At 38.4% G+C, this 17902-nt stretch overlaps 1 protein-coding gene across 8 annotated transcripts in view; it reads left to right on the forward strand.

Moving 5' to 3' along the window:
* The first annotated feature begins 2366 nt into the window (after window positions 1-2366).
* LOC106961733 (rap guanine nucleotide exchange factor 4-like) overlaps window positions 2367-17902 on the forward strand; it is a 34953-nt gene continuing 19417 nt past the window's right edge. For 2 of the 8 annotated variants that reach the window (XM_015055660.1, XM_015055662.1), the window contains exons 1-4: window positions 2367-2544; window positions 7120-7262; window positions 7354-7442; window positions 8991-9146. In XM_015055660.1, the coding sequence (XP_014911146.1) occupies window positions 2477-2544; window positions 7120-7262; window positions 7354-7442; window positions 8991-9146 (456 nt within the window). In that variant the 5' untranslated portion in view covers window positions 2367-2476. The other 6 variants (XM_015055661.1, XM_015055668.1, XM_015055664.1 and 3 more) reach the window with 6 other exon arrangements.

Below are 17902 nucleotides of genomic sequence, written 5' to 3' on the forward strand. Positions count from 1 at the left end.
ACCCAAACATTATACTTCATAATATCGGCATTTTATTCTTTATTTCAAAAGCATGATATTAAATAAATTATTGAAAAAATAGTAAACTTTGAGTACATAGGATACCAGGAAGAAAAGAAAACCTGTGTTAAGATTTTTATTTTTTTATTTTTAAAGCTGGTTCAGTTGTTGGACAATCTCTTTTGTGGACCAAAAATAATTGACAATTGTTTTTCTTTTTAATATTTAAATTTTTTTTCAGCACATCAGTGTTTCTGGGCTGCACAGTGGCGCAGTTGGTAGAGCTGTTGCCGTGCAGCAAGAAGGTTCTGGGTTCGAGCCCCGGTCTTTCTGCATGGAGTTTGCATGTTCTCCCTGTGCATGCGTGGGTTTTCTCCGGGTACTCCGGTTTCCTCCCACAGTCCAAAAAACATGACTGTTAGGTTAATTGGTCTGTCTAAATTGCCCCTAGGTGTGTGTGCGCATGGTTGTGTGTCTGTGTTGCCCTGCGACAGACTGGCGACCTGTCCAGGATGTACCCCGCCTCTTGCCCGGAACTTTAGCTGGAGATAGGCACCAGCACCCCTCCCGACCCCACTGAGGGACAAGGGTGTTCAGAAAATGGATGGATGGACATCAGTGTTTCTAGGAACTTCTAATTAATTATCAATGAATTTCTGTTTCCCTGGGCTACATCTGTGACATGACACAGAGGTCAATTTCTGTCAGCCTAAGGCCTCTGGTGACATATTTTGGGACATTTGAGGAAGACCCACGTTGCAGCACGACAGTAACAGATGCATGACGAAGGTGGAGATGTATTTACAAGTGTGACGTTGGCAATTTTTTTTAAAAAACAAAAATTTCTTAACTTGGGATTTTCGTTCTGCACAGGCTGATTTTTCCAAAATTATTCAGTATGGTATTATGCTGGTTTCGTTTACCAGGAGAGAAAGAAGTGAGAGAAATATCCTTTGTATCTAACAATGCGCATTAGGCAGCAAGTGATTAAAAAAAAAAAAGTGTGGTAACAAAGGCATGCTATGACTTTTCTTTTACAACGTTGCCAGCACAGACGGCATTGCTACACCAAAGTCTTTCTGCAATAGTTTGTTTCCTAGGTAACACAGAAAAGCTAATGACCTTTTCATTATGTGGCCTCTTCTTACTTAGCTTTTTTTTTCAGGGCAATACGGAAATGTTCCCACTTAAGATACAATGTCATTCCCCACACTACAGTTGCAGTAAGGCTGCAATAGTAAAATACATTGCTGAATGCACACAGTTCGCCTGAGGGGCGCGAGTTCTTGTACACTAAAGAATCACAATAGATTTTCATGAGATCCCTGTCACGGCCTCAGTCTCTCGTTTTGTTAACCTGTTGCAAATTCCACTTGTTTTACTTTACCATGGCTACCTGTGTCTTGTTTCTGTAACAGCCACTCATAACTTTGTGATTTTACTTTTTTACTTGATTACTTCCTGGACAAGTGTACGCTATGTCAGATGTCTTGATATCATGAAAACGGAGATCAAAGATTTCGCTATCAAATGTACTGTTTCCATGAACACAAATCAATCCTACTTTATATGTGTGAAAGGAGTCCTGTGCATATTATGTGTACCTTCCCATATGCATGATAACCCAGTAACTCCCAACCTCATAAAATTTAATGCAAACTGTAATGCAAATAAAACATTTTCACCTGAGAATTGCAACCTGACACAATATAGACTACCGACTCTTTGCTTTGGGTTGACCTCAAACACGTCTACTCCATTCGGGACTTTCCTCGAGGAGAGAAACTCAACGCGTGAGGACGAAACAGCGCCCTCTAGAGTCCCCGTCAAGACGGTCACAGAAAGGTACACGTCTAGGAATATGGGAAGAAAAATGCTAAATTGATGTTTTTTTCTGTGGTAGCAGCTTGATGTTTTTCTTACCTTTTAAATATGAAAACAAAATTTAAAAAAATTCTTACTTTTGAGAAAAAAATAGATAAAATTGCATTTTGTAAATTAAAGCGAAATTCGAAAAACACCTGGGATCCTTTATAAAATCAGAAGGCTCTCAATGACTGTACTTACTTCCTGTTAGGACTATCATACCGTTATTACCGTCATCATTATATGTTGTAATATTTACCAAGGTGTTGCAGATCGACTATTACATTAGCTATATTATTAAAGGAGTTTATGGCAATTTTTATACGAAATTAAACCAGATTAAATTAATTTACTCATCTTTCAAAAAGCTTGTCACTTTTTTTCAGATTTCTAAGAACAAAGTGACTTTGCTCACGCCTTTTTTTTTTCTTATAACAAGATTTTCTCTCCCCTAAGTGAGTGAGTGAGCGAGTGAGTGAGGTGAGGAGTCAGTGCTGAGTGAGAGAAGGCAGATGAAGCGCAGTGGTTGTAGCAGCTCCTCCTCTCCTCTTCCTCCTCTGCAGCATCAACAGCAGCAGAAACAGCAGGAGTTTTCACTGGATCAGACACGATGGTAGCAGCGCACACATCCTCTCATTCGTCGGAATCTGCCGAGTGGATTATTTGTCTGGATAAAAGGTAACTCCATGTTCCAGTTTATTGGTTTACTTAATATGATTTTATGATAGATTTATTTGGCTTCTCCTCGTGAAGGAGCTTGGCGTTGTGTTTCAACAGCCACGGTAGAGGCGGCTGTAGTTTAAATTTCCCAGCGGAACTTAATGGATCTGTATAAATAGTGCTTCCTTGGAGGGCTCCAAGGTTACCGTGTGCTAACGGAGCCTTTGACCTCCCATTCGACAAAGCTTAGAATGAAAGATCTGCTGTTGAATGGGAACACTGAAGAGCATGGTTTGTTTTTTTTAATCAACAGAATCAAGGAGAAAAGCATTTGCCTCACTTGAATGTGTTTCAGTTGTTGCTGATCTAAAAAAAATGACAACTGGACCCAGTTGTTCAAAATTAGTTTAATAAAACTATTACAAGGTTTGTATCCAAATTCCACACTAAATCCATCGACTCCTGTAATCTCCACATCCCTGGAACAGAATTATGAGCGCATATATTTGCATGTTAGAGCTGATCTCAGGTAGAAATGATGCAGCTAATCAAGTGGTCACCTAACATCAAGTGTGCTGAAACAGAACATCTTAAATACCAGAACTGATGAATGTTAGAAATGTGGCTAAATCAAACGTTCAGAGATACTCTTCTCACATAAACAAGTAAACAGACATAAAGGGCCTGGACGTTCCTAAAGATATAAGTGGAAGCACAGTTCTTAAGTTTAAAGTCGACTAATGGCTACAGCTTTGAAATGTTACAGAAAGAAGAAGCCATTACTCTGTTCTGTATATCAATGAAGCAAAACAGGAACTATTCAAACTTCTGGATCAAAGTAAGAGAAAGACTTAAGCTGTGTTGCAGGTGGGGGGGCAACATCGATTCAGTCAAGTATATTGTATGTACAGCCAGTCATAACAGCTAAAGGTAGTTCCTCTTGAGCACTAAAAATGCTTAGTATGAAGGGGTTGAATACCCGCAATAGTTTTTAAATGTGTTGTATTAAATTTGGCAAAACTTCTATTATTGGTCATGTTAAGCCATGTCAGTTCTTGTTGGATTAGTTTATTGCAAACAGCTACTAGTTTCTATATTTTTCCCAAAATACTAATGTGCAACATCTCTTGAATTCCTCCCAGCCATGTTCAAAGTTTCACTTCTGCACCCACTGAAGCTGCAGACGTTCTGGCCACTTGGTACCTTGCCTGCTGTTTTAGCAGTCCCCAAAGACAGCCGAGCCCTAAATACTTCCTTCTGCTGATTGAAGGCTTTCATTACCTCTAATTGCTGCCACAATAAACAAAGACCTTTACCCCCTAGGTCTGGGAAGCTGAATCTGCAAACCTCTGACTATGGCCTCTCAGGGTTTTGCACCTCTAACATGGAAAAACAAACAAAAAAACAAAAACAAGACAACAACCTTCCAATAGGTTCAAGTTGAAAATAAGAGGTCCTCTGCCTGGTTTGTAACAAATCTGGGCATCAGCCTGCCCTGCAGATCCAACTCACAACCAGGCAGGAGAAAGTAAGGAGAGCTGCCCAGTTCTTCATCCAAGATACAACACTGGAGTTCCAGTGACGCAACTACAAAAATTATCTTTGCTCATTAGCTGCAAAGCAAAGTATGTCATCACATTCAATTCAGTTTCAAAGCTACAGTCGCTGCAATTATTTTATCAGGATTAAGAAAAACTGGGTTTTGTGAAGGCTTTTCTAAAATGGTAACCATTACTTTACACTTTTGGCTTATAAACACGTTTTATGTGAGAAGCAAAGAAGTTGAACGTCACTCGGAGACAACTAGGAGGCAGAGATGCATCAAGAGGTAACGGATGAAGAAAGCAAACCGCGAGTGGGTCCAAAGTTCATCAGCAATAAAAACCAACAAACTGACGGAGTAAGTCAGACGTATTTACCCACGAGCATCTGCTGGTTGCTTGCAGAAGCCACATGCTCCCCTTAAATCAACTGATTCTTGTATGATTCATCTTTTCCAACCAATGGTGACAATAAAAGACCCCTCTTATTGTCACCATTCAAGGTTGAATCAAGTTTGAATGTAGAACCTTTTCTGCACATTTCCTACATGAAACTCAAGAGAAATACTCCCCATTATTAGCTCCAAATCTTGAAATTGAAGTGGTCAAAAAGTGCATCTATGATATGAAGTCAAATCAGAGAAAATGTTTATCAAGCTTGAGAATATTTCCAATGGGTTTCAACTTAAAAAAAGAAAAGGATTTGCTCCTACACATGTCTCCAAGTCTTAAATTTCACACAGAGAGCAATAACGTAGACCCCTGATGCAAAGCATTTAACCCAACAGTGATTTGCCAGATAATACATGATAAATAGTTTTAGAGTAAAAGACACATAGCAAAGTACAAAAACATGTCTTTAGAACAGCAGGTCATAAGCAAAACTGTTTGTTTTTTTTGTTTTGGCTCATTACTGGTGTTCGGTTTCACTTTTTGAAAGGACAGCGTCTTTTAGGTGCTGCAAGCTGCATTTCAACCACCTACGTATACGTCAGGGGCTCTAGATTTCAAATGGAGGCAGTGTAATAGAAGGAGCTGAACAAATACCATGGAGTCATGAAAAGGAAAAGATTTAAGCTCAACAAACAGAACAAACTCATCTTGTTCACTCTGCATGTAAAACATAACTGCACTGCTGTCATGTGGAAAAAATGCTCATTTATAAGGATACAAAGTGCTGTAAGAAGTATTTGCCCTTAGATATGTCTGTTTTCCTTATTCATCTTGTCCATCTGAATTTTTTGACGTTAAAGAAATATAATTTTAACTGATAGGAGCCATTCAAACCAGCCTAACCCATCGTGAAAAAATAATCAACCATTATTTTAAATTCTTATGCAATTCTGTTTCCTTCAAAAATTGTATAACTGCTTTGTTTATCTTATTATGTTGAACTAATATCTTATTAATTTTTAATGTCTCCACAGCATATTTCCTAATTTGTTGTTTTAACTTTTCTCTACTTACCCTCCACTTTTCACACTATATCATTACATGCTGTACTGTTGGTTCCCCCTGAGCAGGAGAAAGGCTTAGATACCGTGAGGGTGAACTGAAACAAAAGACCAGGGCTGATGAGCTAATGGGCTCCAGGTGTGAGGAGAGAGAGAGAGAGAGAGAAAAAAAATGGCAAAGGCTGCAAGGAAGAGTGCACTAGAAAATGAATCTAACACTAAAGCAGTGTTTCTCAACCCTGGTCCTCACCCCCTGCTCTGCATGTTTTAGATGTGCCTCTATTCCAGAACAGCTGATTCAAATGACTGCATGATCATCAAGTACTGCAGAAGCCTGTTAATCACCCAGAAATACAATTCAGGTGTGTGGCAGAAGGGAAATACCTAAAATATGCAGGACAGGGGGGTGGTGAGGACCAGGGTTGAGAAACACTGCACTAAAGAATACCTAGACCTAAGAAATATAATTAAACTAGACTAACAAAGAATAACTAGACACATGAAATCAACACTATAAATTAGAGTTAGTAAGAAAGGCCTGGACCAAAGTAAAACAGAAACAGATTTTTTAGACAGTATTTTTGTGGAATGGAAAACTGTATTTTCAATTCAAATTTGTTTGGGGGGCTCTTGTCAATTTTGAAACTTCCATGGCTTAATTCAGAGGTTCCCAAACTGTGGGGCGCGCCCCCTAGGGGGGGGCGCCGTGTCATTGCAGGGGGGGCGCGGGAAGCCGTCTGGATGAAAAAAAAAAAAACATGAACACTGTATGCGCTGGGTTTTTACCTTAGAATGGTCAACTCTCTGTTATTCCTATGTCAATTTGATACAGTAGATGCTTCCACACTTCCCATATTTGTGTCCTCTGTCACTTTTATCAGCAGTTAAAACTGTTTAATCTGTTGTTAACATGTTGTAACCTGTTTTTCCGAGCCGCCTTTAAACGCAGCATGAGCGCTACGACGCTCGCGCTGGGTTTCCACCTGTGAAGGAGACCTGCTGCTGCTGTGCGGAGCTACGTAGGTTTGTGTTAGAATCACGGCAGCAAACCAGCAAAATGCAAATAACTTTTCACAGTTTTTCCCTCCAAACTAACCGACTGAGTTGAGTAAAGCTGTTGGATGCAGGTAATGTTAGCTCAAAGATGTCTAGCTAATATCAATACAGAACCTTAAGCTTAACAAATTCTTGGTGGCTACCGATGTTGGTGTCTATTTTCATTTTGCCCCCAAAAAAGTCGATGCCCCCCCCCGCCCCCACACACACACACACACTCGTCGTTTCAACCAGACAGCCATTTGTAATCCATAGGGGGGGCGCAGAAAATGTTTGGAAACCACTGGGGGGGCGCAGAAGAAAAAGTTTGGGAACCACTGAATTAATTTATGCTAAACACAATTTAATAATACACAATTTAAACTACTACATGAATGCATTTGGTTTTTGTAGACACAAAGCTTTAAATCTCACCTTCTTACTTTGCCAACAGGATTGTTCAAGTTATTTCATTTAAACTTTAGCTTTCACCTCATGTTGTTTGAGTTTTTGTAATGTTAATATTTAACTTTCTTTTCTTACTTATCGCTGTGTTCGTCCAGACCAGCAGAGCGCTCGGGTGAAGATGTCGACATAATCCTGGCTCGTCTGAGAAATGTGAAGGCTTTGGAGAGATTCCACCCCCGTTTGCTGCAGCAGATTTGTTTGTGTGGGTTCTACGAATGCTTGGAAAAAGGGATAACATGTAGGTCAAAATGCAGCAGATCAAAAGATAGGCAGCTCATTAAAAATTTCACTGATCATAAATCTCTAGCTTGGCCATATTTTCTTCACAGTGTTTCGACAGGGAGACATTGGTACGAGCTGGTATGCTGTTCTTTCTGGTTCCCTGGATGTGAAAGTGTCTGAAACATCAAGCTATCAGGTACAACCTAAATCCAACGATTCATTTATTAGGGACAGACAACCGCTACTTTTGGTTTTACCCTTTTAACTCGGCACACGTCTGCCCTCTTGTAATCCATCTTTCACAGTGACTAAGAGAAATGGATCTCTGTTCTGTCATATTTACACGTAGGGAAAAGAAGACTTTGGATTGCTGATTAGTATATATTAAAAAATAACTTTAAAAACATTCTTCAGTTACTTTTTTTTTTTTTTACATGAATTGTTGGGTAGAGCATTTATTTTACCTGGATGTTTTCAAAATTATTCCATAATGTGGGAGTGTCAAGATGACACCTGTGTCTTCATGGAAACATTGACATACATATAAGTATTTTGAGGGTGATCATTAAAGGTTTAACTAAAAAAAAACAACTAGTTTTCATTGTAACTTTACAAGTAAGACACAAGCATTTGATTGATTAGAAATATAAGTTTTAAAAGGAACTAGCGTTCATGTAAGTACAAAGAATAAATAATCTACTGAAAGAAGAAAATGTTCAGCAATCCTATTTGAGTTATTAAAGATGAAGAGTCATGAAAGGATGAAGTTCTCATACATTCATTTTTATTCAACTCAAAATCAGCAGAGATTTCTCTCACCTCCACTCTATTGAAATGTTAACTGGTTTTCTTGGATCTCAGATAATAAAAAATAGTTTAATAAAATGAAACATTTAAGTGAGCCATCAAAGGAAAAAACAAAAACTTCGGCAAATGTCAGGGCTAGCACATTTTTCACACTATTACAATCAGGACAGCCGTGCAAAAGACTGCAGGATTAATATTCAACAGCAATTCAACAAACATCCAGCAATACGTGGGCAGCAACCCACCCACAATGCACACGGGCTGAAGAGTGGGTGTTGTTTTTCTTTTGTTTTCATGGGCGAAAACTTTCGTTTATAGCTCTCCTCATACTCTAATTTTTAGAGATATTGTTTCAGAAAGCTAACTTTAAAAAATTAAACATATTGGGGATGATTTTGCAAACATCCAGGTAAATGTTGAGTAAAATCAACATTATTTTATTCTATGAAATACGGACAACATGTCTCTGAAATTCCAAGCAAAACCTTATTTGCAGAAAATGAGAAATGTTCAAAATAACGAAAAAGATGCAGTGCTTCCAGACCTCAAATAGTGCAAAGAAAACAAGTTAAATTTCATTCAGAAACAACAATACTAATGTTTTCACTCAGGAAGAGTTCAGAAATCAATATTTGGTGGAATAACTGAGTTTTTCAATGGGGTTCAGTGCAGTGGTCTCAATTTTATTTCCAGTGGTGTAGATTTTTATGAAAACATAAAGATGCAAAAATATGGCAAAATTGGTTCACATTAGGATCATTTTTCTTCCTAAGAGCTGATACAATGCTGTGAAAAGGTTCATAAATATTCTGCAGAGAAATGCTAAAACCTTAAATCTGATGTAGTATGAAGATCACACTTTCCAATACTAAAACTCCTCAGGACGTTTAGAAGTAGTGATGCTTGATACAGAACACCTCGTCTGCCTCTCTTGCAGGATGCTGTCACTATTTGCACGCTGGGGACCGGCACAGCGTTTGGAGAGTCGATCCTGGATAACACTCCCAGACATGCCACGATTGTCACTCGGGAATTCAGTGAGCTCCTACGCATTGAACAAAAGGAGTTCAGGTCTCTCTGGGAGGTGTGTTATGTGAGTTGTAATGTATGTTAAGAAAATGTTCTGCCTACTACAGTGTACATCTCAGATAAAAACGTATGATTTGAAGGCGCTGTCAGTGTATCTCTGTATCACAGATGCAATTTTCACTATAACACAGAGAGTCGTTATAGTGAAGGAGATTAATGAGGATTCGATTATGAACAAACTGTTAGGTGTCTCCTCACAGCTGTAATTGTCTGATTACTAAAATGTCTCCTTTCTCTTTATTTTATTGGGTTTTCATATGATAGACCAACAGAAAGTAATGTACCTTGGAGACATGCATGGAAAATTACACACAGGCTTTACATTTGTAATTATCCTCTTGAGTCTATACCTTTTAGAGTCACCCTTTGCTTTAGTTACATGTCTTTGGGAGAGACATCTGTACCAACTTTACAAATTTGTAAGTGGAAGTTTTAGCCAATTTCACACAACAGCTCACATCCAGTCAAATCTTTTTGTAAAACACTTTATGTTCACTGTATGTCCACTAGATGGAGTTGTGGTACAGAGCCTGTTTCTCTCAGGCGTCTTTAGCAGCCAGCCCTTGTTTTAAATAGGCTTGTGCATAATTGTATTAGAGGACAGTTATAGGCAATTATGTAGCTACTATTTGTGAATGGGGTAAAGCCTTGCATTGCCTTAACTGATGACAACAGTCAGTGGATGTTGTCGCGGACCACCTCGCCCCGTACCTCCCCCTTTATACCAGGCAGGCTTCCTGAGAGAGCGAGCCCCTTTCCTCTGGGACCACAGGGCATCAGTAAGTTAGATGATGGTCTTTGTGTGTTGGTGTTAGTGTGCCGGCCAACAGCAGTGAGGCTGACAGCTTTGCTCTGGCAGCACGTAGACAAACGATCCCACTGAAAGACTACCAGGATAAACATTTCAACTCTGCCCCGAGGCGGCATCTTCAGCAAGGTTAGGCTCAAATTAGATTTTACAGCTGCTCTTTCTGATGTTTACATTATCTTATGCTGTCATTAGACGCCGCTGAACTTAGTCTTGTGATGAAATTATGTTTGGCTATATATGCTATGCAGCATTTTTGTACGTTTTAACTCACCACTGCAAAGCTGCAAATTTCATCTTTTTGCCTCATTCACATTTTGAGACTTGTTTTTGTTGTAGCTTGGTTCTCTTTCGTGGGTGTTTGTTAGACTAATATGGTATATTCTGTTTAAAATGTTTGCACAGGATAAACTGAATTTGATTTTAAGATGTGTGCATGAAATTATGCATGAACATGATTTAAGACGCCTGTCATAAAATTGTAGTTTAAGGCCCGAAATACAGACATCTTTAAAGCAGATTCAGAAGCAAAAAAGGACTGCTAAATAAGCAAACAAGGCAGCATGACGATAACATTGATGGCAGGCAGAAGAGTTTGAGGAGTTAGAGATGAAATCTTGGAGTATATATTCTAGATAATGGGATTAGATGGATGAGAAATAACCAAGAGTGAGTATCCACCCACTCTCTTCCGCTTATCCGAGATTGAGTCTCAGATGCAACACGGAGGCACCCCTTTCTCCAATTCTCCTGTTCATTCTGGGGGATCTCAGAATACCAACTCTGTCTGACTGAAATTATTACAGGAAGGGCCTGATGAAATGCTGAAGAGTTTTCATGCAGAGGAGAGGTGGCTCCACGTCGAGATCCCACTTTGGTCATCAAATTTGAATCGAAAAACTTCCTCTATTATCTTCTTTTTAAGAATCTAATCTCATGGTGTCGGGCCTGAAGTTGATGCTCCAAGGTGCAGCTACCTGTGATCCGTTTCAGGCGTAGGAGCTGCTGATAAAACTGACTTTTTCTCATTGCACTGAGTGTCATCTCAGCCAATAGAAAATATGAAACTTAGGTTCCCAAATTTGACTGTCTGCTGTCCTGTTGATAAGCCCCACAAACAGGATTGAGTTCAAAGGTCAACCTTTATGGAGTCGAACTCAAGTTCAACCTTTGAGGAGACTGCAGACATGGCTCCTCTGTCAGGTATACAATAATTGGAGAGCCCTCAATGACAAAGCAACAAAAACTTTAAGAATAACCAGAATAAACATTCATCAAAACACTAAACCTAAAAGCGCAAACATGAGAAACGTGAAACATGACCAAGCCAAAATGGAGTCCTCTAATAAGTTTCTAATGAGAAACTTTATTTCTCATTTCATCTTTACTGTTAAATTCATTAATGCTAAAATCTGTGTCAAGTTAAATGCGTGATTTTTTATTTTATTTTTATTTTTTCAAATATGGGAGAAGAACAAAAATGTTTCAGAAAACATTTCATTTGTGTGATTAGGTTTTTGATGCACACATATTAAAAAAATAATTCTGGAAATGAGGAAATGATTTGCTGCTGTTTTGAGAGAAACTTGTCTTCCAGTTCTCACCTGATGTCTTTGTGGCTCAACAATCTGAGACTTACTTTGTTACATTTTTAAGCTCCTAAAATGCTGAAACATGTCAGCATGTGACATGTCTGGACAGTTGTGCATGACCTAAGCTTTCACTAAGAGGCACTGTTGCTGTGGGTTGGATCCTGCATAAAAAGACATTGTTTTGGGTTAATATGGAGCCATCCTGACAATGTATATTTTGTTCAGCATCAACAGTTCAATCTGCGCAAGTATGACATGTGAACCATAGAAGAAACTAGGTTTCAAAACATTCAGACACCAAGCTAGACTCTCGCTCCGTAATTCAGATAATGCAAAAAATTATATTAAATTAATATTGTGAAAACATATTTTTACAACCTTAGGTTAATTTATGTCTCTCCTATACCAAAATCTGTCAGTTTCAAGCGATTTTCTTTTTGTCATTGTATCGTATACATTTTTATGTAAATTACATAAGCACAACTTTTTACTGTTTTGCCGATTGGCTAAATTATTAGATGTTGGCCCACAAAGTGATTTGCATATTAGTCCCGTCTTTTCTTGTTCAACCTTTCTGATTATATCTTGAGTAAAAATTCAGATACTTTGTCAACAGGTATTTATTTCCCTTGATCTCAGCATGCTGCAGTTTAAACAGCTATCATTGTTTGAAATTATAATTATTTTTTTATCCTGGAAATAAGATGCCATTGTACTGGGAGATGAGATTCTGCTGCTTCCCTTAGGCTTGATTTAAGCTGAGCTGTGTTTAGTGGTGCAAGAGCAAAGTTAAGCTAGATGAGGTCAGTTCTCTTGCTGCTTAAAACCCTGAAAGCTTCGGCGTGGAGAGAAATACGGCCACATGGGAGCTGTTATATGGAGAGTGGAAAGACTAATGTTTAAGAAGAAGATCCGCTGTGGAAATAACTCGACTCCACTTTTGTCAAAGTAACAGATTTACTCTAAACTGAGCTGAGTACAGTTTTCTAAAGAAAAGGTTCTGAATTATATGGGAATCTACATGCATTTTTAAAAAAAAGTGTAGACAAATCATTACTTTTACGATCAGAGTTGGCTAGTAACTAATTACATTTACTTGAGCAACTCAGAAAAAAAAAATACTTTTAGGAGTGTTTTTACTATACCATGCTTTTTACTTACTTGAGTAATTGTATTATGAAGCATCTTTGCTTTTGCTTGAGGAACAGTTCTGGAGACTCTACCTACCGTGAGTGACTTCACTGACGGAAGAACAGGCTTGTTTTAAAAATTTACCAGACAGCTACGCACCTGTAGTTTTTGTTAAAGTTTCGTACTGAAAATTGATTTGGAATTATTATTATTTTATTTTTATTTTTTTACCTGATTTTATTTTGAAGTCCTTGTTTTTGTTTTATATTTAAAACTACCAAAATTTCCATGTAACTTTATATTTTGGTTTGTCTGAAGATGTAATTTTTGAATATTAAATGATACTTGAATAGCATTTTTTATCAAATACTTTATTTACTCTTACCTGAGTAATTTCTTTATGACTGCTTTTCACTTTGAATTGAGTAAAAACATGTTGAACTAGCGCTACTCTTGCTTGAGTAAAATTTTTTTGCGTACTCTACTCACCTCTGACTACACATAAGACTTATCTCAGGTTGATTCTATGCATCAACCTGAAGATGCTTCTGCATCGTCACTGGAGTCCACCTGTGGTAAATTCAGCTGACTGTTAATGACTTGGAGTGGAAAACACTTCTCCATGTAAGGTCTAGCTAACAGCTGAGAGTTCCCATCCAACCTGACTGAGCTTGAAAGGTTCTGCCGGGGAGGAACGGTGGAATATGCCCAGAAAGAGGTATGCCAAGCTTGTGGAGAAACATGCAAGATAACTGAAGGCTGTGATTGAAGCCAAAGGTGGTATTGAACTGAAAAATACATAGAAATCACTGAATTTATAAGACTGTCAATAAAAAGCTAGAACGCAGTTGTTGCTATATTATTATGGATCTGTGTTGCTGCTCAAATCTGTTTCAGAAGAAATCTTTGGCAAAACAAAATGTGGATTTACATCACTGATGTACATTTCTCCTCAACATTTCTCAGCAACAGCTGGTGTCTGACAGCGACACACACTACAGTCACTTCCTGTGGATTTCTTTCTGTAATTTAGATACTCATGTGTTTCGTGTTGCTGTCTCATGCAATAACTCGAGCTGTAATGCAGCTCTGCATGTGACAGAATCTGGATCTAGTCGCCAAGAACTGGCAGCCTTTGGCTTGTTTGCTTAACAGAGCAGACATTAGCCAAGCTCAGCAGCACACAGTTGGGAGACTGGCTGTGGCTTTAGATGACCTTATCATCAACTGTACTCTGTGCTTTGTTATCTACTTCAGATGCTCACCGTCTCTGAAATGTAACACCAGGCTACATTTTGCCTTTGTTCCCTGCTGTAGACTCTTCAGCCCGCGTCGGGTCTGGACAGGAAACATTTGCTCTGAGCATTAGACCTGGCACCTCTGCATCCTTTGAGTGAAATAGAAGTATGCATGTTTACAGCTGAACTCTGAATGCTTTTTTTTTTTTTTTTTTTTTACATTCGAAGCACATGTGCTAGAAACGAAGCTGAGGGTTGGAGTGTGGCATGTGACTATTGTTGGCCTGTGGAGTCAGACTAGTGAGCAGCCAGAGGAGAAACCTGACGAAAAGGAAGTGGCAGGGATGTAAAATGCCCTCAGGAGTTTGAAGCCTGGTGAGGGGGAGATTTGAGGGGGAAAAATGTATCTTCTGCACAGCACACAGCGTATCTGTGCAGTTTTTTTCTTTTTTTTTTTTTCTCTGTTTACAGAGTTGCTGCATGATTGAAAAGCTTAGTCTGAAAAGTCTGAAAGCCTATGTTATTCTTCTTGGTTGTTACCTTTTACGAGTCAGGATGAACACATCATTCTGTTGACAAGATTTCTTGACTTGACAATTTGAACTGTACGTGCTGAATGTTGGATTAGAAGCAGAGGCGAGTAGATGGACCAAAAATTGTACTTAAGTAAGAGTAGCACCATTCCAGCATGATTTCACTCGATTGAGAAGTAGCTGTCCAAGAAATTACTCAAGTTATTCTGAAAAAAATAAAAATAAATTGGTAAAAGAGCTACTTAAGCCCCGAGGAACAGACCAGAACATTTGATTTAATATTTTAAAGTCACACCGACAAAATGACATCGGCGCATACAAATTCTGTTTTGTAAAGGCTAAAAAGAAAGAAAAAAAACATACATATACTGAAGAGCCACTCTTCAAATATGTATGCATATATATCTCAACACTTGCAACATGAATATTTTTCAGATTTATTCTTTGTTTGAGCATGAACCTGCTGCAACACGAGGAGTTTCCCCACCTTGTGCGTAGAGATTAGCTCGTATTTGTGACGGACTGAGGGGAGGAGGAGAGATTGAGTGAACTCTGCTGTGTGCTCAGGCGAGTGGAGTTGAATAATCCTGCAGTTACTGCTGCTCAGAAGAAGTCAGCAGCTGACCACTGCTCTGCTGAGCTGTGTGGCTGAAAGTCTGCTTGCACTGCTCTCAGAAAGCCTGGAAGGCGCAGCTGGATGATGTTGGATCTGCTAAGACTGAATAACCTTCTAAAAGCCAGTTGAACCTGCTTGGAGCGTTTGGTAACACCTGGATTAGGGGAGACTGGACATTAACAACAGCAAGCGGCTCAGGGTGCTAACGGTAACATCTGCAGGTAATTTGTGCTAAACTTTTGAAAAAAATCTAATGCAATATTGCACAAGAACGACTTATTAGAATTAGCTCGGTACTTATAAATCAACATTCTCTTGGAGTAATTTGTAGAAAATGTAGAAATTATCAGCTGAAATGTCAAAAACCTGTATTCCTGCTCCTTTAAGTTTTAAAATGCCACAGTTATTTTACTCTATTCAAAGATGCAAAATTAAATTCCTAGAAAGGTATCTCATATATTCCTCCCACAGATCCTGAAGTGTGACTCTGAGGATTCAGAGTAAACACTGAGCACTTTAAGAGCAGTTCTCACCATGCTGATTATGTAATTCGTTGCAAATTATTTAGGCGTGCATTAATGCCTAGTGATGCTCATGGTGCATCGAAGTACTCAAGCGGGGGGCGCTTGAAGTAAGAATGAACTGAGGGGATGAATGCTTCGTCTAAAGCCAAAGGTAAAGCCAAACTTACCTCTTTACTTCTTAAAAGATGTACATTTTGTATGCAGTCACATTTAAAAGTTTTCACATCCAGCAACTCTCTGGGTTTAGGCCAGTTAGGATCAGTTTTATCAATACCAAAAAATTTAAGTAATATAAAAAAAAAAAACCAGAAGAAAATATTCTTTAAAAAATGTAATGAATGTGATAATTTTTTTTTTACAATATTTAAAATTGGGACACCCCACATCTATTATGACTAAAAATAGCACAAATCACACACAAATCTATGACATCATGTAGATATGGTGAGAACAGAATTACTCAGCACTTTGAAGAAGATTTAACCTGGTTGAACTTCAAACATTTAGTCCAGTGAGCTCTTAACTGTGAAAGTAAGAATGAGTTTTAAACTGAAATAACGAAAAAAAAAAGTCTGAAATCTTCAGGAAAAGCATATTGGTGGGACTTCTTGGGTAATTCTACTGAAAATAAGGAAATTGATGAAATTTACATTTCAGTAAGGTGACAACTTATTTACATTGTCCTCATGCAAGTATTCATAGACTAATTTATCTGTATGAAATTGTCCAAAGTCGCCCTCATTGAATCGGTTCTAAGAAAAACAACATTTTTTGACAGCAACTCTGATTTAAACATGCGCTAACCGACCGCTCTCTGAATAAAAATGTAACCATGCAGCATTACCTAACAGACAGCATGATATTTTGTCAATCTAATCCATTCTTTTCACAAGAAGGAGCACTAATTCTTCAGTGGATGGAGTGTGCAGAACCGCTGCCTGTGTCTCTCAGTAGGACATGTTTGTGCCTTAAAACTATCGATCGTCCATTTGTCAATAGAGCTGATGGGCTGGAACATCTAAGAGATCATAAAGAGTGTTTACCATTACGTTTTCCCCTTACTAAGGACTTTTCTGTCAGGTATAGGGCTATGAAGTGACAACGTAAACTGAATCGCAGATGCAACAGACGTTGCTTTATAGACTTGTAAATATTTTAAGAACTGTTCACATGTGAGCAGGAAGGAGACTTTTTTGGGGAAATGTGGGTAGATCCCTGACTGAGGCTTTTAAAGCACAATACCATCCTTGCAAGTAGCAGAGAACTAATGCTTCTGCTTTTTCAGACTATCCCTTTATTTTAAATAATGATTTAAAGCTCAGTCATACGAGCATCAGTGTTGAAAACTGCTGAACGACAATGACTGTAGTATCCACCTGATTGGTTCCCAGATGACAAATGTCAGTAAAAGGTTAATAACCAATCCCACAAACTTTGACGTTTAACACTGCTACTTTTCTTACTTCCCACGGCACCAAGCTGTGCTGCTGGTCTACAGGAGGTAGAGATTCAGTGTTCACTGTTGTTGTTTTTTGAGGTATTTCATTCAAAACATTCATGCTTATTAAGATATGATTGTTCTTCTTTGATGCTTGTATTTTGGTGCGAACAGACAGCTTTTGTTTAGGCGATTTCTTGATTCTGCAGGTCTTGTACTAATTTGATCTGGGTGTGGCTGATATGATTGAACTGTGTTTTCCAAAAACATTGGGTAATGACAGCTAATTTCTGATTTAACAAACAAAGAGGTTACAGGCTGGTTTGGATAGCGTGTTTTTTCTTAATACATGGTGCCATGAAAACGGATTTTTGAATTATACCCAGGTTAAATTTATTTGAGATTAAATTAGTTTAACGATCTGAAATGTTTAAATGTAATAACAGTAAGAACATAAAACAATTTGCATGGACACTGGCACTTCTTTACCGAACTGTAGCTAATTGCAATTGAATTGTTGTGTTCCACAAAATTTGGAGACCGTCTTTCTTAAGTGTTTTTTCTTAACACCTGACTGCGGATTTAATCCTTCTTTAAATCAACTCTGCACCCTGGAGCCTGTCTCTCTGGGAGAGCAGCTTTGAGGGCTCAAAGAGGCTTGGTTCATTTGTTCATATGCTCCTGAGTTTAAGTGCTTCTAGTTAATCCTAATCCTTTAATTGTCAACAAAGATTGATATGACGGCTGAATTGACTCTGAAGGCTTCAGTGAATCTGCATTGATTAGATTTCAGTAATTAAATCTATTGTTTGCATCTGTTCAAAACCACCCTAAGGCACATATTTCATAAACCTTACTTGACAATGACATAACTCTTTTT

This window comes from Poecilia latipinna, unplaced genomic scaffold, assembly GCF_001443285.1.
Source record: "Poecilia latipinna isolate Pla-1442-1.1 unplaced genomic scaffold, P_latipinna-1.0 Scaffold1329, whole genome shotgun sequence".
Lineage (NCBI taxonomy): Eukaryota > Metazoa > Chordata > Actinopteri > Cyprinodontiformes > Poeciliidae > Poecilia > Poecilia latipinna.